Source organism: Neophocaena asiaeorientalis, unplaced genomic scaffold (genome assembly GCF_003031525.2).
Source record: "Neophocaena asiaeorientalis asiaeorientalis breed wild unplaced genomic scaffold, Neophocaena_asiaeorientalis_V1.1 scaffold31, whole genome shotgun sequence".
In the NCBI taxonomy this organism is placed as follows: Eukaryota; Metazoa; Chordata; class Mammalia; order Artiodactyla; family Phocoenidae; genus Neophocaena; species Neophocaena asiaeorientalis.
In genome coordinates, this window is record NW_020175320.1 from 3230673 (window position 1) to 3257386 (window position 26714).

At 37.0% G+C, this 26714-nt stretch overlaps 2 protein-coding genes across 2 annotated transcripts in view; one reads left to right on the forward strand and one right to left on the reverse strand.

The window, feature by feature from the left end:
- The window catches only part of CTNNA3 (catenin alpha 3), a 1528699-nt gene that overhangs the window by 610009 nt on the left and 891976 nt on the right, over window positions 1–26714 (forward strand). The window lies entirely within an intron of this gene.
- The window catches only part of LRRTM3 (leucine rich repeat transmembrane neuronal 3), a 173923-nt gene that overhangs the window by 141460 nt on the left and 5749 nt on the right, over window positions 1–26714 (reverse strand). The window contains exon 3 of the mRNA XM_024765511.1: window positions 23385–23472. Within this exon, the coding sequence (XP_024621279.1) occupies window positions 23398–23472 (75 nt within the window). The 3' untranslated portion in view covers window positions 23385–23397. The remainder of the gene's footprint in view (window positions 1–23384; window positions 23473–26714) is intronic.

Genomic DNA, 26714 nt, shown 5'->3' on the forward strand with positions numbered 1-26714 from the left:
AAGTGATGCTTGCAAAGTGAAATGAATCTTTCAATAATTTTCAGGATGTCACATATAGAATATGTTCATAATATTTTGATTCAGTTAAATGCCTTGTGTTTCTCTCTCTTTTCTCTTATAGGCATTTATGAATGATTAAATTGTATTTTCATGCTACATATTATCTTAGAAAAGATAATTCCGACTAGCAATTAGTGCTATGCCCTAAAACTTTTTGAAGTTCATAACTACTTCTGTTTCGCTGTAGGCTTTCGAATGAGGCAGATTGAAAAATCCAGTCAGACTTAGCTGGTATTTTCTCTACAACATCTGGTCTGTGAGCTAGATCTGCAGTGAAGCTTATATATCAAAATGGAGCTGACTGGGAAGTGATGTAGAGATGCAGAAATGCCCCATGACTTTTGAAGACGATTGGAAATAATTTTTTATGTTAATGTAATAGAACTAAAAATGAGCTGCTAAATTTTAAACATTTTCATTATGAAAATGATTTTATTGTAATCAGTTTACTAAAAAGTAAAGTTAGCTGCAGAGATAAGGCTGAGAGCTTGAGGAGAGCAAGGAATGTATTTAGGGTATCTGCTAGAGGTGAATAAAAAGCTTTTCAAATATGAGACTTAGGAAAGGAAATAAGTATAAACTCAGCATAGACTAGCCTTGAGATGATGCCAACCCATGCTGGGAAACTTGGACATAGGGATGTAGATGTGGAGAGTTTATCCAATATTGAGGACTTGCGAAATGGCTTTCGTAGAAGATAGGGCCAAGAAAAGTAGCAGTTTGGGAGTATCAGCGAAGTGTCTCACTCTTGAGTTTCAGGCTGGATAGAGAGAAAAGTGAAACTAGGAAAAGAAAAATGGGCCAAGAAATTAGGAAGGGCTCAAGATATCAGAGAGAATGAGGGTGAAGTAAGTTCAGTTACATTGAGAGTAGAAGACATGGAATGGGGGGAATTAGGACACATAAGATGATTGAGTGTTAAACCTGGAAGTAGCTTCAGAAATCACCTCCTTTACCACTTCATTTTCCAGATGATTCAGAGAGGTTAAGTCTCTTTCCAATATTGCAAACAACCAGGGGTAGAGTTCTTAGATCTCAGGGGACTGGACTCTCAATCTTTCCATGCTTTTTGTTCTCCTGATTCAGTTGCCCTGAAAGTGGAAAGAATGATAATCCTGACTCCTCTTAATAAAATAAATGAATTTAAGAAAGATTTCATTATCTCCATTTAGCATGAAGATTGAAACAGGAATAAAAATAGAAATGCTATCTTGGTTTCTAGCTAGAGAGTTCCCTGAGTATCAATCCAGGCAGCTGTTGGATGCTCTGGAAGTTTTCTCTGAGAATGCCATCATTATCACTGAAGATTTGGAAAAAGGAAATTCTACAGAGAGCAAGAAGTTTTGGAAAGAATAAAAGGTCGTCAGGGAGACAGATCTACTGCATTAGGACACTGAGCCAACTTCTGCTGTAAGCCTTTTCCCTGAGTCTGTGGGTGTAATAGCAGCAGGCTGAACACAACAATTATGATTTTTTCAGTGTCTACCCTGTGGACACAAGTGCTTAGCAGGACCTTTGCAGTACTGCTGTGTGTAATTAAGACAGGAGGGTCTGTTGAAAGGCTATAGGGAAGAGATCATTCATTTTTACTGTATTTTCTTACCCTGAACAGAAGTATAGCTACTAGGGCAAGTTAAATGATATCTGGCCTATAAAGGGTGCTTTCAGGAACCTCTCACTTCTTCACTATTATATCCTGAGCCTCAAATCTTCATTCTCCGTATCTTAATTTCCTTCTCCTTTGTTTGAGCACCCATGTTTGAAGGATCTCACAAAGGAAGAGTGTAAGAATCACAATTATGGTAATTTACCCCAGGGGTAGTAGGATAGAGAGGGTTTCTTTGTCAAATTTGGCTCTTGTGCTAGAATTTTAACATGTGTTATTGGCTCTGGGGATTATGTTCTGGTTCCGGCTGAGTGAAAGCTTGCTTTGCTTTTGTTTTCTGAAAGTATTTAATAAAATGGCAGGATTTGCTTACTTGCTTATTGAATTCTTTTGCCTGGGAAACGTGCAAATTCTGAACCCAGCTGCGCATTTGTGACAAAGAGATAGCTAATAATCTAAGCTATATGCTACTTTTTAAAAAAGCTTTTCAAATTTTTCTACAAGGGCAGAACTATTGTACACAAAGTTAAGCCTTTTAGAGACTGGGTTTAAATCTGCTTTCTATTAATAGCTTTCAGAAGCTTTTCTAAATAACCTTGAGGCACAGATAGTTTTTCTTGCAAGAAAGCAGGTGGAGGAAAAAAGATCTATGGTTTGTTAAACAATGAAAGCTAAGTTGCTAAATCTACCTGTTTCCAATAGATCAGTTGGGCCAATTAGAACATTTCTTTTCTTCATTTCTCTTTTATTCCATCTTCTCAAATGATATAGGAGGTAGAATAAACTTTGGAGATTAATTTTCTAGAAGATAGTACTGCAGGCCAACAAGGACAAAGGATCAGAATTGCAGAGCTTGTGTGCCCAGGAACTGCTGTTTGCCCCTCCAGGCTGAAGCTGCCTCCCTCTTCACCGTGCTCCAGGCCCCAGATTCTAAATTTTATGAAATGCTTCAGAGGATCCCTGCCTCTCGCATCTTCTGGTTGTGTTTAGCCACATGTAGGTGTCACAAACACAAGTCCAGACAGCAGAAGGAGAGAAAGGGTGGGATTCCTATTTTTAATACCATAGACTGGGTGGCTTATACATAACAGAAAGTTATTTCTCACCGTTTTGGAAGGTGGGAAGTCCAAGATCAGGGGGCCAGTATGATCCTGTTCTGATGAAGGCCCTCTCGCTGGTTCATAGCCCATGCCTTGTGTGTCCTCACACGGTAGAAGGAGCCAGGGATCTCTGTGGGTCTCTTTGAAAAAGCACTAATCCCATGGAACCCTGGCCCTTAAATACCTCTTAGAGGCCCCACCCCCAATAACATCATTTTGGGGATTAGGATTTCAACATATGGATTTGGGGGGGCTGCAAACATTCAGACCTTTGGACTCACTCCTTGTGTAACTTAGTAGTGGCTGCAGTCCTGGTGGCCATCTCCTACAGGCACATTTTTCAACAGTTCCAGCAACTTTTATTTTTCCTTGTCCTTCTGCCATAGCGTGGTAATGTCATCCTGCTGTTGCTGTCCCCAGGTGTTTCAACATCCTTGTTGGTTCCCTGTATTCTGCTAATATCTTTGCAAAAGTTTGCTCCATTAACTCTGTTGAGTCATTGCTTTTGAGTGTGTCATCTATTTCCGGCCAGAATCTAGACTGATAAGCACTCTGATAAGAGGTACTCTTATACGTACCTCTGATAAGCACTAAGGGCTAGGACCAGGTCTCTTTACCTTGTTCCAATATCCTTTCCACTTTCCCTGGGTGAAAAAACTTGCAATCTCCTTCCTTCAGGGTCAAACCTACATTTGTAAAACTTCTGGATCTACTTCTTCCAAAGTGTTTCTTCTTGTGTCTCATTTCTACTCTGGAAGTAATATATTCTCTTGTTTTAATGAGTGAGCAAATAGCAAATTTAATATACAATGTTAATGAAAGGTTACATCTCACTTCTTTTTATCCACTTGGTGCAGCCAGATTGGGGTGGTGAGGGGACCCTTGATAAAGTGGGGCATCTGTTGACCATAAAAGGAAACATTAAACCAAAGTCTCCACAAAAGCTGATGGATAAGATCTTCCTGTTCTCTGTTGCTCCTCAGGAGATGGTGTGTCAGGAAATGTGTGATTGATACATGTCATGAATTTCATCTCCACAGCTAGGTTGCATTATGCCTTTTCCCCACTTTTCCCTTTCTAATGATCCCCCACTTCCCCTTGCTTTTACTACCACTTCTTTTTCTGAGGCAAAGCCATTGGGGTCTCTGATGCCTCTCACTTACTACACCATTTCCTGAAAAAAAATGCAAACTCCCTTCATCCTGTAAGAGGGTAGGACCCTCCACTTGGTCTCCTCAGGGTTGGGAGCAAACAGGACAGTGGTTACTGTCGAGCCTGTTGCGCGATCGGTTTTCAGGCTTCTCTTGGAGTGTGATTTATAGTGGCTGAATTCAGTCAAAGGCAATTAAGCACCCACTTTGGAAAAATACAGATGCATCTATTTTAAAAACAGCCCGGGTGCTGAGATTTCCTCTGCATGGGTGGAGAGCAACAGATAAAAATGATAAGAAGCGTTACTTTCTCCCTGAAATGATAGCACTATGCCTTGACTTTTTGCAGAGAACATTTTATTGGAGGGAAACTGACAACTCTTATCAGCTGCCTGCAAAGCTTGCCTCCTTCTTGCTAAGGAGTGGAACAATGTAATTGTTGTTTATTGCCTGGATGATCTGCAAAGATTCTCAGCTCAAACTCTGCAAGCCAAGAGTTGCTAAATCTGGAGATTTAGTTAGTTCTGGGTATCTAATGGTTTTCTGGAGTCCATACTGCTAACAGGAAGCAGGCAGTCCCTACTCATTCTTTAAGACTCAATTTAACTATCACTGCCACTGTGAAGACCCCACTCTGCTTCCAGAACACTCTCTGTCAGTGGTTTTCAAACCTTGGCAGGCTTTGGAATTATCTAGTGGGCTTTGCTTATTAAAACACAGAGTTCCAGACTCAGCCCCAGAATTTCTTGATGCAGTAAGTCTGAAGTGGGACCGAAGAATGTGTATTGCTAAGAAGTTCCCAGGTGGTGCTGATTGCCGCTGGTCCTCTGTTTCATATAAACCTGTGTCATGGCACTAACCACATATTGTCATTCTTCATGGGTCTGACTACATTGCTGATCATTCAAACTGTAGGATGTATCTCTTCCCTAGTCACCTTCCACACACCTACCGCCCCACCCCAATGCACACACATATTATTGAATGAATGAATGAGTGAATATGCTTTCTAGGAGGCTTTCTTGAAATTACAAGAAAATGCAGTGCTAATTCTACTAAGTACTTTCTACTCTGTGTACCTGGTATTATCATTACTTTAGGACTGACCATCCTACAGTTAGGTGTACAAGACAGCCCCTGGCCTACACACTGCTCTTGTATAAATTAGAAAAAGGGGGACTCTATGGGCAGATGCAGCTCGCCACATGCAGGAAGTAAAAAAGGCCAGCAAGTAAGAAAGTGTTTCTTCCTCCAGTTGTCAAGCGCATTCGTAAAGTATGCAAAATGTAAAACCAAATGCCAGGACTCTGGGCTTATACAGTGTTCTTTCTGTTCTTGGCAGCTTCTGCAAAATTCTTTGGAATGCTCTCTAAGTTAGACCTGAGAACCCTTTTCCTGCAGGGTATCAAATGGTTTTCTGGAGTCCATAGGGCAGTCCGTGTGACTGCCCTATGACCAGAATTACCAAACTTTGCCTGAGCAAATAGAAAATGCCATGTTGTGGTTTTGCTAGAGAGAGACCCTTCAATCAGATCTGGCTGGTGGAGGTGAGGCACCATTGGTTCCAAGATTTGAAATCCTTCATCATCTGTGGGGGCAGGTGATGCTCATATCAGTAGCTAAGAAAGTCTTGTAACCTGGGATTTTCAAATTGCACAAGGGGAAGAATAATAGAAACTAAACTACAACTGGTGACAGAGCCCAGGTGAGCTGCCTAAGTCTTGCTCTTAGAGACCATAATTCCCATAGGTTAGTCGATTGTCTATCCATCCATCCATCCATTCAGTCATTCATTCATCTATACATCTATCCGTCCATCCATTTATCCATCACTGTTTACTTGATGTTGACTCTATGTCAAGTTTCATAAGAGGCAATGAGGAATCCTGGAATGAACATGGGCTTTGGAACCAGACCTGTTTCTAAAATCTGGCTCCCCAACTTCTTAGGTGCATGACCTTATGCAAGATGATTAACTTACTGAGATGGCATCTTCATCTGGGAAATAGGGATGATTTTATCACCCATGTTATGGGGTGATTGTGAGGAAATATACTGTGTATCTGTATAGTACCTACTGGGCTTGACACATATTGAATAATTAATAATCAATAGGTATTATCTAGAGGCATGATACAATGATGCCACAAAGTAATCATTTTTTTCTTATTCTATATTGATGATTTATGTACATAACATTTATTTTCCTGTCTTCTGTAGCGCAGGACAGAATAAAATCAATCTTTTCAATGAAACAACACTCGGGAAGATTACAAAAGACCAAAGACATTTAGGAAGAGTTTCTTACTTTTCAGAGGTTAGCAGAAGTGTGTGTATTTATTTTTTGTTTACCGTGTATTATACAATGAGAAATTTGGAAAGACTTATAAAACTATGTATGTTACTGTGCTCTAATTTTTTCCAAAGCACATTTACATCTGTTATCTTGATACTTTTCCTAACTGATATCAGAGCTTATTACTCCCATTTTATATATAAGAAAGTTAGACATAATTACATTGTAAGCCAATGGCCGTGCTTAGGCTAGAATTCATGGCTTCTGATTTCTAGTCCAGTAGCTTCTCTACTCTAAAACAAAAACCTTTAATAATCAGTCCCTGTGGAAAGGCCTTCAGCAACTTAAAAGTTAAAAAAACAGAATAGAAACAAAAAGTAGCAGTTGAATTTGCCATGTGAATGTCTACCTGGGCTGTGATAGTTTCTCAGGAAATCAGTTAACATCTTTTAGGTCTGCTAACACATGGTAAATTTATATGGAATGTATAGTAAACTCTTTGTGAAGGAACACTTCTGTTCCCATTCAACAGGTAAAAGGCCTTTGAGGAAACAGATTCAGAGAAGTTAACTTACTAGGCCAAGATAACATAGTGGTAAGTACCGATAGTATGCACGTTAGGATAGCAATCCAAATTTGTCCTTCTGTTTACAATTGGATACAAGTTTAACTGGAGCCAAGTTTATGTATTTATGTTCACCCATTGACCATACATTTTGCACCAAGGGGTAAGCATTAACACTGTAATCTATATGAATGATACCTTGTAGGATTGTGCAGTGCACAACCTGCTCTCCTGTATGTGGTAGCCTTGCCTTTCACTAAATGTTGTCACTTTTTTAGCTGTTTCTATGTTATCTTTTCCCCTCTTCAGTCACTGAGGAGACCTACAAAAAGAACCCATGATGCAGCAACCTTGATTTTAATATTAGTTTAAATAGACATAAGGCAAATTTAGGATAAAATGCAAATAATTGTTTACGAAATAATTCATATTTGTCTAGCTGCCAAAGAATGTGTGGTTATGCCTGATTCATAAAATCCAGTACTGAAATATGCTAAGAAAAATCCATATTTTTCAAGTTTAATGCTGGAAATACTTTATTTTTTTATTTTTTATTTTTTTGGCCATGCTGTGTGGCTTGTGGGCTCTTAGTTCCCCAACCATGGATTGAACCCAGGCCCTCAGCAGTGAGAGTGCAGGGTCCTAACCACTGGACTGTCAGGGAATTCCTTGGAAATTTTTTATTTTAAATAAAAGCTTTATGTTTCGGTGAAGCTTGAATTATTGAATATCAGATGATTCCATTCTATTGTTGACCACCATTTTAAGTTAGGAATTGTAATGTATAATGTATATATGCAGAGAGGAAATAAAGCGCATACTTAATGAGCACTTACTGTGTGCCAATTTTGTTATAATCATTTATATCTGTAAACTTCTGTAAACTTCTTAACAACTTTCTGAGATGAGCTCTAGTATTATTTTGATTTTATAGCAGAGGAAATGGAGGCTCAGAGTTGTTGTTTATCCAAGGTCACACAGCTCTTCTGGCTGAGATTTGGACCCATGGATCTGTCTCTGGACCCTGTGCTCCTGATAACTATATTAATCAAAGGCTACAAACACCTTTGGCTAACTTAAAAAAAAAAAACTTACATGGACTAATATTATCTTAGGAAGACATGCTACCAGTCATAAAACATGCCAGAAATACAATTTAGATGATAGCTATTTGAAGATTCAAAGATGGAATTAAGTAGGAAACAGATGAAACTCTCTGAGTAGTATTTTTAATTTATTATTTTTATGAGGTAATGTGTCTTTGATGCTTAAATCTGTCATTAAAACAATCTGATTCATAACTAACTATGGTGTTTCAGTAAGACTTTTAAGAAAAGAGTCATTCTGGAAAAAACAGGATGTATGACTTACTCTTGGGAAAGTATAGAAAAAAATACAATGCAATCATCACATTTGATCAAAATATGTAAAATCTTAAAATAAACCTCCTTGACTCATGTATTTGTTTCAGCTCTCTCATTTCAGAAGATTGGCAGTGAGCCTTTAGTAGGGAAGATTTTGTTTTTAATAATGTGGATTGTTGACAGGAGCACATTCAAAAACAATTAGTGATTTCCCTCTTCAAGACAATTACTCCCTGTGATATTGGAAATGATATCCTGGATTGATCTGTGTGTTGCTCACAGAAAAGTTAGATCTTGAGAGAACTAGATTATTAGTGTCTCAGGGAAATGTACTGGGTCAAGTCTGTATTTAGGCTAACTGAGGACAGACATGAATAAGAATTTCCTTTAACTTTTGCTGATTGGTTTCTTTCTATACTTGGAGTTGTCTCTCTCTTTTCTTTTTCTTTTTTTTTTTGCATTTAAAATTAAGTTTTTAATTGAAGTACAGTTGATGTACACTATTATATAAGATACAGGTATACAGTATGATGATTAAAGGTTATACTTCACTTATAGTTATTATAAAATATTGGCTATGTTCCCCATGTTGTACAATATATCCTTATAGCTTATTTTATACATAATAGTTTGTACCTCTTAAATCTCTACCCCTATAGTGCCCTTTCCCCCTTCCCTCTCCCCACTAGAAACTACTAATTTGTTCTCTATATCTGTGAGTCTGCTTCTTTCTTGTTATATTCAGTAGTTTGTTGTATTTTTTAGATTTCACACGAGTGATATCATACAGTATTTGTCTTTCTCTGTCTAACTGACTTCACTTAGCATAATGCCTTCCAGGTCCATCCATGGTGTGGCAAATGGCAAAATTTCATCCTTTTTATGGCTGAGTAATATTCCATTGTATGTGTGTACCACATCTTCTTTATCATCTGTTGATGGACACTTAAGTTGCTTCCATATCTTGGCAATTGAAAACAATGCTGCTATGAACATTGGGATTCATGTATCTTTTTGAATTAGTGTTTTTGTTTCTTTCAGATGTATACCCAGGGGTGGTATTGTTGGGTCATATGATAGTTCTATTTTTAGTTTTTATAGAAGCCTCCATACTGTTTTCCACAGTGTCTGCACCAATTTACATTCCCATGAACAGAGTAAAGGGGAATCCTTGTATATTGTTGGTGAAGTTGCTTCTTAATGGGCTCTGTTCTCTCCAGTGGATGGTAAGGAAGTTAACTGGGAATTACAGTAATGATTCCAGGCTTTTGAAAACTACTTGAAGTTCTTCTGTAGAGGCATTTCAAAGGATACTCTGCATTCTGAATGTCTGTCTTGCTCTTTTGCTGGCTATTGGCTCTAAGTTAGCTAACTGGAAAAGAACTTGTTTTTGTATCAGGCTTCCCAGAAAATTGTTGAAATTATACAATCGGTTATAATCTGGGACAATTTAAAAAATATTTAACAACCAGTAGGACATAAGTATTGACTAAGCAGAAGAGTCCCTGGCTGTAAACAGTGGGTACACCCATAGTGATTGCCACTCCAATTACAAATGAAAATGGACTTATGGGAAGGTCCTGAATTCCTCTGACAGTGGCAATGTCAACTTTGAATTAATTGACTTATCCATTCATTATGGCCTATTATTGCATAAGCAGTCAATCACAAGTACACACATACACAGAGTTACTTTTTTTCCGTTACTTATAAAATCTAAATTAGACCACTTCAATTAATCAAGCTAATCTTGTAAAATTTTTCTGCTAATCTCCACACTTGGACCTGCTTTCCTGCATTTTTTCCCCATCCATTCTTTTTTTATTCATCCCTTTTTCAAAACACTTCAGGAAAGCCTGCATACTTTTCCTGTGTTTATACTATATAATCTTATATTATCTTAACATACTGGTAAATTCACCTTGTAGTATATCATTACAATTATTAAAATATCATTGTTTTCACATCATTTCATATGAATACATCTTCTCCATTTGATTTTATGCTTATGTTTTGGTATCTTCCTTCAGTACCTATCATAAGTCTTTATAAGAAGCCATTTAATAAATGTTTATTAATTGATTGCTAGTGAGTGAATAACTATTGACTGAGATCACTCGTATCACAGAGCAGAATATCACTTTTCTATGACTTTAAATGGTTGTATTATACATCAGTTGTTTAACTTTGGTATCACCAGCATCTAGCCTGGCTTAGAATGCATTTTTGATTTGATGCATACATAAATCTCTTATGATCTGTGTATAAACTGACCATTTTAAAACAGAGAACAGTAATTAGACAGTTCATATCTCAGTCAAAGGAAACTCAGATTTCATGAAGGTGTCCTTTCAGAATCAGAGAGCTGAGCTCAACCACAACCAAGAGGAATACCTGTTTCAGTTTATTTCCTTGCCATGAGCTTCCGACGGTTCATAACAGTTTTCTGTTTTAGCTACAGGAGCAGCTGAATGCCTTAGCCAGGAGAGGAATGTTCAATGTACGGAACTCCCCATACTGGAAAAAAAATTCCTTTTGTATTGGTGCTATGTCATGGTTGTCTTCCATTAAGTAACCCTTACAAAAACAAACAAAACAAGCAAAATAATCTAAAACAAATCACAACAAAGCAGATTAGAGGCTGCAGGGTAGAGTAGAAGAAAGGAAGAAATCATGGATTTGGTTTCAAGGCCTTTGACTGCCAAAGCTTTACTCGGTCATCCTGGACAAGTATTAACCTCTCTGGGCCTTGCTGTCATCAAATGGAAAACAAAAGGGTATACCCTGAATCATCTTCAAGACCCCTTGTAGTCTAAAAAAAAGATTTACTTTGTGGATGCTACAGATGTGTTGCTTATGTCTTTTCTCTCTGAAGACTTGATTGTACCTCCTCATGAGCTGTTGAAATGGGGTATGTCTTAGCTTGAGTATGAAAGTGGCATCTGTCCCTTTTCAAACCTTCAGAACTCTTGTGTGCATCTGGGAAGCTTTGTCCCCTGCATAGTTTCAATTACAATGAGTATTCTTTTCATTTTGAATCTTAGCAAAGACTTCTGCCGCTGTATGACCGTGTGACAGCTGCTGTGCCCCCCTCCAGTGGCAGCTGAAATGATTTCTGCACCTGTCTTGTGCTTAAAAATATTGGGGGGAGGAAATAGCCTCAACATGCTGGAAGATATTGACTCGTTTCCCACATTACGCTTAGCTGCTGTAAGTCACTGATTTGGGATGAGAAGCAAGCCAGCCAATTCGTTAAGGGCACTGACTGCTTCCCTGATGTATGTTCTGTTTATCTAAATGGCCCTGGGATGGGTCCAGGTGCACTGTCATTTGAGGCTGGGCTTGGAGATGGGACCTCTGAAAAATGTAAACAGCTTAGTCAGACCAGGTGAGATGAGCCCATCTCTTAATCCCTCTCCCACCACTCCTCTAGATTGCTTTCAAGTTTAGTGTTACATGTTTCCCATGATAAGCTACATATTCTAAATAAAGCTTCAAGTAATCCAATTTTCTTTTTAGGAAAAAAAAACATATTTAAGGATTAGTAAAAATGAATAAAAGGCAATAAAATAGAATAGTTAAGAACTTGGATTCAGGAATAAGAAAGACTTGAGTTTAAATTCCATTTCCTGTCCTTAGAAGTAGTAGTTTCCAATAACACTAGAAGCACTAGTAGAAACAAAACAGAAACTGATTTTGAGCTTATGACTTTAAGTTTCTATGTTTCAGTTTCCCTATCTTGGAATATGAGTAAACAATGCTTATCTCACGGGGTTGCTGTAGGAATTAAATATGTAAGGGAAGCATTTAGCATAGTGCCTCATAGTAAGCCTTTCAAAAGAGGTAGTTTTGTGTTTTTGTACTTTTTTTTGAAAGAAAATATTATGGAAAAAGCTGACAGTGTCTTGTGGTAAATACTATGCAGTAGAGCAAAATGACTTGTATAGAAATAAGCATCCCATCTATTCAGAGGGAAGTTAGCATTCAGAGAGTTTATTGTTCAGGGACTATAAGTACCCAGATAGACAAATCAGGATTCAAATTCTAGCTCTTTGTGATTACACTTCAATTTCTTTACTGTAAGATGGGTTAATAGCCAACTTACTGCACCATGCAAAATCTCTGAAAGCTCCTTCCATGCCCATCATTCAGAGCCCTCCCAGGTTGCAGCTCAATATAAATTTTGTATGTGGCAATTAAGCTGCTTAGAATTCAAGAATGATTTTATAATTTATAGGATGACACTTTTATATTTCTAATGCTTCTTTTGCTATGTAGGGTCATTCACATAACTATAAATGGTAAACATTTGTTGAAAATATATGAAATATATGAAGTGTAATGTTTTATGGTATGAACTGTATCCCAAACCTCTTATGAATATTTTTGCAAGGGTAAGGGAATAAGAATCTATTGTTTAACATACTAGAGTTTCAGCACGACTCCCACAAGTGTGACATTCATTTATTCACACATTAGTTCACTAAAGACATTTATTAAGCATATACTATATCTTAAATCCTGCCTTAAGCATGTTTGGAATACAAAAACAAACAAACAAAAAACCCACGTAAGACATGTTTCCTCCCTGTTAAATTTCCCTGTAAGGAAGATAATATATCTTAGACATAACAAAATATAACACAAGTTAGAAAATAATAATGGCTATAGAAGTAAATAATTGTAATAGCAATAATAATAATGTACAATTGAAGTTGAGGGAGAAAGAAAAATACCTCCAGCTATAATAATCAGAAAATATTGATAGTTCTTGAAAGAGTTGATTTTGGTCATAAAATGTAAGATGAATTTGGCAAAAAAGGAATGTTCCAAGGAGAAGAAAAATGTAAACAAATTAGTGGTGGGCTTTGAGGGAGATGCTCAAAGAATGGTAAGTTGTGGTTTTATTGGAGCACAGTGGTACAAGGGTAATTGCACGAGAGAAGCTGCAAGAGTAGGTTGAGCCCAGATTGAGACCAGTCCTGGGGAGGTGTTAGAAGTTTCTGAGCTGTGATGTGACAAGTTCACTATGCAATGTCTGGTTTGGGGGCCTGGATTCTGAACCACTCAGAAATCTAGTAAAATGCTTTTCCATTTCATAGTTTCAGTATCCATTCCTCTCTGCACACATTGTTAGAATCACACAGTATTTGAGAGAGATCTTTTTACGTGCATGTTGGGCATGCAGGCCTTGTCAAATTGGAGGCTGCCAGGGTCCAGCAAGCCTGCTGGATGTTCATTTTTGTACATTATGAGCATTTGAAATATACACAGTGGTACTCCAGTCATGTTTAATTCTATAGTCACTGCTGAACAACAGCAACAAAAAATTTAACCTAATACGTCCTAATTTTTATATTGGATTTAGTAATTTTTAAAGGGAATGTTTACCATGGTATCTTCAGGAATGATAGTTTCTAAACAAATTTATTTTGAATTTGGCAAACTATACTGGAATAAATAAAAATTACTTAAATATGACTATTCTGTTACATTACTGAGTGGTACCATTGAAAACCTTAGAAATATCATCAATATATATTATAATTTTTGCTAATCTCACACAATCTCTGATAATAAATTTGTATTTTTTGCAAGGCAATATGCTTTTTTTCTAGAGTGTCAAAATCAAATAGCTTTAACAGAAAAGAAAAAAAAGCCACAATTTTAATTTATCTGAACTGGAATTATTTCTTTGATCTAAAAATTAATACAGGAATTAAGAGATCCACATTTGACATCTTTTCCTCCCCATTTCACAGAAAACATTTCACTGGGATATGTCCTAGATCATTTTGTGGTATGATTTATAGATTATCACTTAGTTTCTGGGAATTGTTGTACTTAAATAGTGGGATCCTAGCAATGAAGGGAGTAAGTAACAGATTGTTGTTTAATATTTTCAATATTATCAGTTTGGGTGATTGCTTCTGTGGATTACTAGTCAAGGGTAGAACACCCCCCCTCATTGTGGTATTATTCCTGTAGATATAAATATTAGAAAGAAAATGAGCTGTGCTGTATCTTATGGTTAAGCTCCATAAATCAGTGACTCAAATAAATAATGCATTAATCAAATCTTCCCAGGTAGAACTCTGAGAGCCTTGAAAATAAGAATGGACTAGGAGTTGCAAAATATCACATATAGTAACAGTTCCACTCTCTTGAAAACTCAGCTCTGTGTTTTCTCACAAGTACATTTATCTTTTATTCTGTTCTTGATCTACATTTTTCCTAGACATTCTCTCATTCCTGTCCACTTCACTTGATGGAAAATACCTTCAGTCAATGCATTCAGTAAAGCTTTATAAAAACCTATGTTGCGTAAGGCACGATACCATCCAGTGCCTCAGAAATAAGCTCCTGCATTCTTTCTGATCACAGCCACCCAATGGGGTGTAACTTAGAAATTGCTGGAAGAGCCCTCTGCCTAAAATATACATCCCTCAGTTGTCCAGCTTGGTCTAATGTCAGGGACTGAAAAATTTTTCTTAAGGGATAGCGTATTTCATCAAATTAATCTATATTCTCCCTAAATTCATCAGGGTTTTTAAAAAATTAAAGACATTTAAAAAGAGAACATAAGAAAAAGATGAAATCAAGGGTGAGGAAGGTAGACCAAAAAGACGAGTTATAAATTTCTTAACATTTGTTAGAAGTGTTTGTCTCTTATTTTTTGGTATTTTTAGCAGGAGAGAGGTGGGGGAAGTGCAGGGGATGGCATTGGCAAGATCAGTTGCATGAATAGCTATGTATTTTAAAATAAAGTTAATTAGAAGAAGTAGAAGTAGTCTCCCTTCCCCCACGGACTCTCATAAAGAGAACACTGTGTGATGTAGTGAAATAATAGTTTCAGTAATGCTCTAATAGTAAAAACAGCATCAGATGCCACCAATCTGTTTCTTAGAGTCCTTCAGTGTAAAGGAACCTTATAGCACAAGTCAATAACTGCAGCTCTACCAGAGACCCCATTAGAGAGTAATCGGAGAGTAACTGGGCTTCTGTGTCACAGCACTGTCCTGGGGCCAGACCTTAGAGAGCTAAGGATTTAGGCATTAACACCTTGGTGTGAAGTAGTTTACCCAATTGTTTTTTTATACAGCCGCTAGAGTAGGGCAGGCTTTCTAGGAGCTGAAGGACAGGGACAGAGGGCTTTGCTGGTAAGGATAGCTGAGTAGGGGATTCAGGGCTGAAAACAAGGGCTACTGAAAAAAATGGTTACCTCAGTGTGCTCCTTAGACCTGGTTCTCTCCATGACCAGATTTTTAAAGTGCAAAATAATTGGAGATTGCATTATATTTACTGATGCAAAAAGAAAAAAAGAAAAAGAGACAGGAGGACATTATTCACTAGCAATTCTTGAGTCTCCCATGAAGTTCATCAAGGACTTCCCAGTACAGGGATCCTTGGCCATTCTTTGAATAAAAGGGTTAAATCTGTGTGTGTACGGGTGAGGGAGGGGTGGAGGGACCACAATTAGAAATCTGTAGATTTACAATGACACTTCACAATATGGATGAATCTCATAAAAGATAATGTCACCAGAAAGAAGCAAGACTCAAAAGAGAGTACATTCTTTATGATTCCATTTATATAAAGTACCAAGCCCGATGAAGCTATCCTAATGCTGTTAGAGTTAACAGGAGTTGTTACCCTTGGAAATAGGGCTAGTGATTGGAGGAAACAGAGGGGCCTTTTGGAGTTCTGGGAATCTTCTATTTCTTGATCTGGTTGTAGAGAACACAGGATTGCCCAGTATCCATTTGGCTTGGATAACCTTGATAATACGTGCACTTTTCTCTGTGTATATTGTATGTCAACCATAATCTTTGTTTAAGCTATAGAAATGTCTCCCACATAGTAGAATATTGCCAAACTAGTTATGCCTCTGCCATCCTTTCTCAAATTCCCAGCATGCAGGAGAGAAATTAGTCACTATTTCCAAAGAGCAAGGTAGTTATCATTGGATTTTCAACTCCTTCCCTTGTTCACTTTCTTTCAGATTTACCCAACAGTTTTTTTTTGCCCCTCCGCTGCTGTATTGAGGTACAAAACTGCATTTAAATAGCATGTTTAACAGTTGATGCCATTGTCATCAAATAACACCTTATTACACAAAATACCTTGTCATGGGGATTTTTCAGTTCTATGCTTAGTGCTAACTGGAAGCCAATGGCAATACTGAAAAATAAAGGGGTAGGGGATCAGGGTCTAGAAAGGCTTTTTAGGAGTTGTCTGGAAAAAAAAAAAATCAGACTAGGAAAGAACATCTTGAAGGTATGTCATGGAAAGATCCAATATGTTAGAATGGTATAGTCAGTTTTTAATTTCAGACAGTAATTTTTTTCTCATATGTGTTAAAGTATAAGAACAAAAGTCTAATAAGATTTTACACTTAAAAGTCATTAACTAACTGATTAACTAAGAATCCACATAACAGCTGTATGAGGTTTGTGTTAACTATCTACCACTTCACAGATCTTGTGTCATTTTGAAACTCTTACAGCTCTTTTCATCTCTGCTCTTTTCAAAAATCTTTAAAAAGAACTAATTATTATCATGTCTCCAGTGAAGGGCACGTATCAAATTTCTCTCCTGAAAAGAGAAAACTCAATGCTTTATGAACAAGTGACTTTCCAAAACCAGTCAACTAATTAAATGTCTTTCCTGATGAAATGACTCCAAATTTCAAATATCCTTTGCCATCTGTTATGTTTTGTTTGCCTTGAGTAAAGACAAAAATCCACTTGCATGCCTGCATGTAGTAGGTGCTTAATAAATATCCATTGAAATCTTTTATTGTAACTTTTGGATAAACTGCTTTGAATAATTCAACCATTATTTCACAGACTCAATTGAAATTTTTGAAAACATAAATAATGTGTTCCTTTCTTCCAAACGCCTAAATTATTTCCCACTAGAAATGAATTAGGTGCTAAGTTATATAGACTATTTTATTTGTTCCAATAGTAATAGCATGTTCCCTTTAGTACCGAGTGTTGGGGGGGATGTGATATGTCCATGTTTGGGGTACAAAAATGAAAAAAAAGAGAGACATACAGACAGACGTTAGAGCAGATTTTAAAGAGACATCTGAAAGGTAATGGAGTCAGTTCTTCAAGTAATGTTTATGAAAAGGAAATGATGCTGAATTATTAGAAAAGGACAATACTAAGATCAAAAATTTTTTGTTGTGGTTCTAAGCAAAATTGTTACAGAACAAAACTTAATACAACAATTCCATTAATGGATATTAATAGAGGGTTTTCAGATTTTTGGTAAGCCCTGTTTGAGTTTGATTTAATGACTTATTAATTAAGCTCCAGGAATATTTAATCATTTTCTATAGATTGCAGACTTCTTAATTTATATGGTTAATATGGGAACTTTCACTTTCCCATTCATATCAACTCATTGCGTTGTGAAAACACCTCATGAGAGAGATGAGAATAACTTATTACTTGCTGTGCCCACAAACATGTTATCTCAATTTATTCTTGAAATTGCCCTGAGATGTGAAGCACCATTCCCAGTTTACAGATGAGGAAACTGACACGATGCCATGCTGCTAGTCTGATTCAAAGGCTGTAATATCTCTTCCATAGCAGGAAATAAATGTAGTCTTCCATGAACAGATTTAATTTGAATACCTGCAGGCCACATCTGTCTTGAACTGGTTCTGCAGGTATTCATCTGTGCACACTGATGTACTGATTTAATAAAAACTTAGATATAAAAACCTCTTCTTTTTTTTTCGCTCTTTTTTTTTCATTTGTTGGCCCTCTCTTTCACCCATACCCAGCTCACGCGGCTTGAATTCTGGCTGGCACGGTAGTGCAGTCAAGGCTGCAGCTGTTAGCATCCCCTCCTCCCATGCTCATCATGAGTTCTGCAAATGAGCCCTGCAGACTGGTATTGCGTTCTGCAGTTCATGTGACAAACAGCTTTTGTGGCCTTTGATTTTTCATATCACTCATAAATTCTAGCAGCAGACGGGCTGTTTGTCAGATTCACATTCCATACATTTGAAAGTAAAGAGTTGACGATTTCTGCATTGAAAGTGCAGAAATTTATTTGTATAAGATTTATTTATAAATTTTACTTAAAACTACTTTGAGAGGAACCTAGGATATTCTCTTGGTCCTGCCTAACTGCAAATTATTTCTATCCTTGTGCCATAAATCTTGATAATACGTCTTTTAAAATGTGCCTGAGAGATGTATTTCGTGTTTAGAGTGCTGGATTTTAGTGAGTCAAATTGTGCTCGGGCAGTATGTTTGCCTCTTCACGTTCTGTGTGACACTGTAGGAAAATGGAGACTTCAGTCATTCAGCTGCAGGCTCTAAGAAAGCCTGTTGTAACTGTGCATTTTAATTAACCGAATCAGCTGAGGAAATGTTGTCCCTCTACTGTGGTGTAGCTGTCTGCCTTGTAGCGTACATCCCTGGAAAAACAGAGGACTTCTATTTCTTAAACTGCCTTTCCCCCATAGTCTTTAGGAGTGTTGGGCTTTTTCTTTTTTCTTAAATTACAGGTGGAGAAGGTTTAATTAACTCTAAAGTGATTCTCCAGGAAACTCAGTTGCACTTTTTTACAACACTTTGCACTACAGTATAGTTACTGCAGGATGCGTGCTGTGATTGGAGCACACAGAAACATTTGTAAACTTAAATCTGTTTTGTCATATTACCAGAGATGGCATCTGCACTTGGGTACAGTTGAAATACAACTGAAGATCACATAGTTTGGTTTTTTTTTTTTAACTAATCAGTGGGCTACTGTGAACCGAGCCAACAAAATGGGAATAATTTAACCATTGATTATTTCTGCACAGCACACTGCTAGATGTTAAAACTGAGTTGAGTATGAGGAGGTAGTTGTGGTTCAAAGAGTTACATGCAAATTTGACCTCTGGAAGTATAATTTGTGAGCCTGGCATTGAAAACTGCTGAATACATCCTGCTGGAAACTTCTTGCCTATGTGATTGGTTATAGGTTAGTTAAGCACTGAGTTCCTTTCATTCAGCTGTTAACCAACACAGAATTTCTTGAATCTATAGTAGATTAGTGCCGGTTTCAGAACAGTGGTATTTCATCGTTTCAAACTATACGCCATGGAGCCCAGGGCCCTCTACCTGAGCTAGACCAAGCAGATTCCAATACTGAAGATTAAAAATAAAACCAGAACTCGACCACTTCTTATGTTTCTTTCTTTTAAATAAGAATGGAAACAAAAAAATTTCTTTTTAAAATTAAAGTAACCACTGGGTATATCTTAAGCAAGAGAGATATAGATTAGAGGTAAAAACTGATGCAGTGTTTATAGTAAAACCCTGAAATGGATAACTAAGAGAGGGACTAAGGAATGCAGTCCTTGGAAGATCATTAAAAATACAATTAAATTAGCTTAGAGTTTCAAATAGAAGGTGAGAAAATGGACTGCAAGGTTCTCAAAAACCCTCATAGCTACAAGTTTTATGACTAAATGAAGGTTTCATTTCAATTCTCGTATTATTACATATGTTCCAAAAATGAATCTGCTCCATTGATGGCAAAGATTACCACAGTCCAGAGTCTGAGTGATACCTCACATTTAAAGGAATACTTGGATGTTCTACAAATCTGCCCTGCCTTTACAAATCACGATTAAAATGTGACTTAAAAATATATTCAGGGGGAGGGACTTCCCTGGTGGCGCAGTGGTTAAGACTCCGCACTCCCAGTGCAGGGGGCCTGGGTTCGATCCCTGCTCAGGGAATTAGATCCCGCATGCATGCCGCAACTAAAGATCCCATACACTCCAGCTGAGACCCAGTGCAGCCAAATAAATAAATAAATAAATATTTTAAAAATATATATACATATATATATATTCAGGGGGGATGTAACTGCTATCTCTGAAATTAAACTACAGTTTACAAAATTATAGTTCTTCATTTATAGAACTGAAAAAAGCTATTGAATACAAATAGATTTTTGGCTCCCTTTTAAATTAAATTATTAGACTGTGTCATCTTAATTATTGCTTTTCTAAGAGAAAAAAAAACCCATTAGTATTTTCCTCTTAACCCAGTCAGTAGGTGCATAGTCAAGTATAGTATAGATTGACTTATCAATAAAGTTGGATAGAGGGAAAAATTGAAAGATATTTTAAGTGGTGATGAGAGAGAGAGAGAAAAATTCAGGGAAAAGGAGTAAGAGGATGGACAGAAGGTAGGAAAGGAGAAACCCAGCAAACGGCAGACACTTCAATCCTCTATAATCAATTGTGCCTTCTGCAAAATCAGTGTTCAGGAGGTAAACAAATAATGAGCATTTCTAATTGTCACCTTCTTAGTATTTGATGTTTGAAACCTTCAGTAGAATAGTTACTTTGAAAATGTATATAATCAGAAAGCCAAAGACCTCTGACTTGGTCTCTGTGATAGTATAGGGTAGCCACTTTGGGAAGGGAGGAGAGGCCTTGGAGTGTGTCTAAAGCAGAAGCCTTGTGGCACTAGGCATGGGATGAGAAGATATGAAGCTAAAGAGAAAAGGACCTTTCCCAAGAGGCAGTGAACAAGGAGTAGTCACAGATGTATGGCTTTTACAACAAAAGCTGACTACCCAACCTTTGCTGAAATCAAGATGTATTCATTCTTTGAATGAAATATTCTTTCTTTGTCCCACATTTTTTTTTAGTTCTTAGTAACTTTAACATGCCAGCTAAAATGGTCATACCCTTGGTAACTGTCAAAGAAAAATTGTTGTTAGATTATTCACAACATAGAAGCAACTTAAATCTGAACGTGATTCTTAAAAACCGTATTTTGTAAGAATAATTTTTGAAACCAGTTTACTGATAAATGAGAAAACTTTATATGTGAGAAAGTACATATAAAATAAAAACAAAAAAATGTACATGCAGACTATATAAATAAAAGGTTGACAGTAGGGCTTCCCTGGTGGCGCAGTGGTTGAGAGTCTGCCTGCCGATGCAAGGGACGCAGGTTCGTGCCCCGGTCCGGGAAGATCCCACATGCCGCGGAGCGGCTGGGCCCGTGAACCATGGCCGCTGAGCCTGCGCGTCCGGAGCCTGTGCTCCGCAACGGGAGAGGCCACAGCAGTGAGAGGCCCGCGTACCGCAAAAAAAAAAAAAAAAAAAAAGTTGACAATAACCTTATAATAATTAACAGAAAATCAGTTCAACAGACATCTACTATGAATAAAACTCTATAACCAATCACCACTGGATGGAAGAAGAGATGGTCCCTTTCCTCAAAAAGGGTATGAAAACACATTAATAACTCTCACATAAGGCAGCCTGTGATATTGTCTCCAGTAGACATACAAAATATCATGGAAAACAGGGAAGGGCAAGCAAGATTAAGAAGACTTCTAGAATGAGTAGAATTTGAGTTGGATCTGTTATAAGAAGACTCAGAGATTGACAGGAGAACTTGGGAGAGGAAAGCCATTTCTCACAAAGGAAATAGCTTGAGCAAAAGAACAGAGGTAGGAAAGCACTTCAGTGTTAGAGCATGGGGAATAATGTGGAAATAAAGGTAGGGATGTAGTTGGGCTTTGATGGGAGGTTTAGGATTTTGGTCTTATGTACCACATTACTCTTCAGTATTAATCATGTGCCCAGTTGCCCCTGAGCTTATGGCAGTTAAGATTCTATTTCTTGAAAGTCTGCCAGATGTCTGTTTGTTATTTCATGTAAAAATAGATAGTGGAATACAGCTATTAAAGCATTCTGTTATACTGAAATTTTTAGCAATTAGAGCAAATAAAGGAGAAGGTTACGATTATGTACCAAGCTTTATACTAAGGGATTTTATCTAAGTCATCTTATTTAATCATCTAGGAACTTTATGAGTATTAAATTAAATAATATATGCAATGTGCCAAAACAAAGTACATAAAAATATTCAAGAAATGCTGATTCTTTGCCCTGTTGTGACAATCCTGTGATGATTATATTATTTTACACATTTTTATTTTTAAGATGAAGAAGCTAACACTCAAGATTTTGCAGTTATTAAATCCCAGAACCAGAATTCAAACTGGTTCATCCTGGTTCCATAGCCCACATTTTTAATTATATACAATATTGTCTCTCCGTGGAGAAAAACTAAGGAGAAAGCCTGTGTATAATGGTAATTCACTGAAGAGATTTCTCAAACTATAGTTTACTGAATGAAACATGGATTATTTGTCCTGCCTTGGTTCCTTTGGGAAGGCCCAACTTCATGTTTGAGAAAAATACAGAGGTTTCTCTGTAGGATAATTTCAGAGGTGCTTGCAAAGCACTTTTGCCCTCGAAGCATAACCCCTGCTCTCAGTATATGACTTTCTCACCTTTAGCAAAAGGTTTTTATCCCCATTTAGGTGTAAGTGTCCTTGGAATCGATAATGATGCTAGTTGAGATCTGGGGATACATATTGGGTAAGGAGTAAGGAACCAAGAGAGCCCTAGGTAGCACTGGATGGAGGAATTTCAGTATGGATAATCCTAAGTGGAGAAAAGGCATGGGAATGGAGGCAGGGAAGACAGAAGGCACACATCCCAGACCTGACTAGATTGCACCCTAGAGACAAACCCAGTCCGTTTGTCTGATCAATCCAATCACAAAACTGATGAATTACCCTGTGACTTTCTGACAGGATCAAAATTTGAGTGGGGAGTCTAGAAAAGCAGGCAAAATGATACAACAAAAGCATTGGGAAAAGATCTGCAGGCAGAAAACAAAACAAAACAACTAAAAAACAAACAAAAGAAACCTCTGTGTTAGAAGTGGGAAAATGTAAGAAACGTGAAGCTTAAATTCGAGAATATGATGGGAAACCTGGAGGGTAAAACAGATGTCAGGAAAGTGAAATACAGGATGTTCATTATTTAGTATTATTTTTAAGATTAAGAAATAAATAACATGATCTTTAGACTCTATTTTTTTTTGTCTATCTTGACCTTTTCTTTTTAATTTATAGCTAGCTTAATGGTTTTGCATTTCAGTGTAAACTAAGACCCCGCACATCTCTGTGTGTTCAACCATAAAAACAACCAAAGTGAAGCCCATAAAAATATGTAGATTTTTACATTTTACTACTCAGTCCTCCTTGTAAAAGTCCATAGGGCTAAGTGCATGTTGCCTTTTAACGACATAAAATAGGCTGGAGTGAGTGCCACAGGCTGGGAAGATGACTACACCAGCAGATCAGAATTTAACTAGCAGAGGGATATCCTAATGGTAACTTACTAGAAATCATTTCCTAATGGAGCTGGAGGTGTATAATTTGGCTTGAGAAGCCTTGTGTGGGTAGGGTATGAATTATTTTAGGGCAGTCCTATAAAGAGGGACAAGATTTAAGATTAATAGATGAAATTTATCAGAGAACAGAGTCAATATAGGGACTCTGTTCTTATATTAAAAAAAAAGAACTATACACACATTCCTGGCACATAATAAGTCAACTACACAAAAATACACATACACGTAAACAAATATGTGATAAAATGTGAATAATCCTATAGGAAGGACATGGATTCTTTTTTTCCCCTAAGCATCTAAAACATGTCTAGCTTGGTGGAAAACACAGAATACTTATGTATATAATATGTCCTGTGCCATATTAAACAGATCTTTAATTATTCCATTTTAATTGTAATTCAGTGATGTTACCTAACCTTCCTTAGGGTAAATGGCAGTACTCCAACCAAATATTTATACCTTTTAACTTTAAAATTTCATACAAATTTTGCAGAATCCCTTTCATAAATTGATGAAAAACAAGCCAACACTGATCCTAAAGTGTCAAGTTAGTTTTTAAACCTCTTTCACTGTGGTAAGTTATCACAGGTTTATCAGAGACTTTAAAGTCACTCAACTACTTCAAGATCAACATGGTATGTCCTACAAGTTTCCTTTAAACATTCTTGTGAGATGGTGGTTGACCGCATCAAAAATCATGTTCCTTTTTTCAGAGAGTACAGCAGATCAAACTTAATGACAAGAAGCACTTTTTTGTTTTTGTTTTTTGCGGTACGCGGGCCTCTCACTGATGTGGCCTCTCCCGTTGCGGAGCACAGGCTCCGGACGCGCAGGCTCAGTGGCCATGGCTCACGGGCCCAGCCGCTTCGCGGCATGGGGGATCGTCCCAGACCGGGGCACGAACCCGCGTCCCCTGCATCGGCAGGCGGACTCTCAACCACTGCGCCACCAGGGAAGCCCTACATTTTGTTTTATGGTCTAACTTTTTTTATTGAAGATAGGATTCTCCTTTGAGTAAGATGACCAATTGTGTTGATTTATATGAGGCAAGACCTTTTTTGTGTGACATAGGAAGTAGAGAACAACAATTTAAGAGTGGGATAAAAGCATAACTGAAATTTTTTCCTGGGTCAGGAGGAAATGGGAGTCCCTGAAAATAAGGTATAAAGAATTATCAAAAGAGTTATCAATTTGCATTACAACATTTGCTGGGTAGGTTTAGAGAGAAGCTCTTTTTCTTTTTTTCTCTTTTTTTTTCAATAAAATGGATTATTATTGCATATGGAGTTTCTGCTATTAGAAAGTACAGTTGCTAAATAGATTCCCTCTGCTTGGTCTTACATTGTGACCCAGATAGTCTTGTTCTCTCTGTGTTCCTGAAATTCTCCTCACATGTTCAGGAGACCTAACTCAAGAACATATAACAATAATCCTACGAAGGTAAAGCAGAATAAAATTAAAAAATGCTTTTTCCACTGAAAAACCATCATCCTCTCTCTGTCCTCAAGAGATTTCATAGGAACTCAGCTATCAAAGAGGATGGTTTTCTACTTAAATTATAAGAATTTTGGAAATACGTCTGCTACATCATACTTGGTAAGAAAAGCTACGTCCAGTAGAGAGAGATTTTTGATTACACTGGTCATTTTTTTGTTGGAAGGCCCAAAAAGAGTACTCTTAAGTATTTAATTTTGCATAAATGAATAGGCTATAACTCATAAAAAAGGCTTTGTATTTTTATGCTACTTTTTTTTAATCCAGTGATTTTCAACAGTAATAACTGGTAAAGTTAATAGTAATTTCTATACTAGGAGGAAATTTTGGATAATCTTTCATTGGGGGAAAAAAAAGAAACAACAGAATAGATGTCATGTAATCGATACCTGGAATATGTGCTAATCCCACTGTAACATGTTAAAAGCAATTACTTTTTGCTCAATAATGACGTTATCTTGCCATAAATGTTGTATTTATAAGGTATAAAGTCGACAAGGGCTCAAAATAGTGATACTGAAGAGGGGCAGGGCAAGTAACCTATGTTAATTGAAAACCTTTTCTATAATGATCTTTTTTGGGACCCAATTAGAATTTTGATTTAGTTTGATAAGCTCTGGTTGGTGTCTATTTATGTTTATTGTACATTGCAGTCATTATTGATATGGGATGGAAGAAACTTTTTATGGAAAATAAACGTCAAAGACAAATTAAGTTATAGACTCACAGCCAAGTCTCAGAATTCATATTAATGTAAAGTGGATTTAGGCTTCTGTTACATAGAGGTTAGTAATGTCTTTTTAACCCAGGCCAAACATAGAACACTGGCAAACATAACTGATTATCTCACTAAATACTTTTTGAAAATAATAGATAGTTGCCATTTTAGAGTTTACAAAGTGTTGCTCACATTTTGTCCTCCCAGTAACCATATGAAGTCAATAATTTTGCCCGTTTTACAGATGAGTAACTTCAAGTTCAGAAAAGCTGAGGAATTTCCTCGGGATTATATGATTTGCAAGTGTCAGAGAAATTTGAATCTAAGGCCCATACTCTATTATTTACATGGCCATGATATGTTCCTTAAATCAAAAGAATCATAGTATCTTTTTATATAAATTTTCTCTGTAATATTTCTACTGTATTCTACCCAACTGTGCAAAAATCAACAATGATTTTGAAGAGTAGGCAAAAGTGGGTCCAATTCTATAGGCTATTATGATGTTAGATTCTAGAAAGTCTTACTTTCACCTGTGTATTATCTTACTAGTTTTCAAGAGTCATTTAATACAACCTATTCGCCTTTCATCAGTTCTGTTTCTCTTACAACATTTGTAATTAAAATCCACTGATATTACTTTTTGTGTTCATGGTTTATTCCAGCTGCCTCTGATTTTTGATGTAGGTAGCTAAGAGAATACAAGTATAGCAAAATTCCATGGGTTTGCATAAAATCCAGATTCTAATGAGAATCCAGGGAAAAGGGAATAAAAGAGGCAACACAGTTTCTGAATTTTTCATTTCTCATTTCTCAGTTCTCATTTGTCATGTCTGGAACTCATTTTGTCTTAGGCTTCATGGCCTGATGCTGTTTCTGATGCTAGTTTAATCCACACTTTAAATAAGCTAGTTGAGTTCTCTTCTTGGTAAATATCAAGGGAAGAGAAGGTATTTCATGCACCTACAGCATCCTGAAAATCCTTACCAAATCTACAAATCTGACTCTGCATTATCCTTCCCCAGAAGGAGAGCATAATTTCATTATCTATGAATCATCACCTCTTAGACTGTAACATCATTGTCAGAGAGCCTAATAGAACAGTG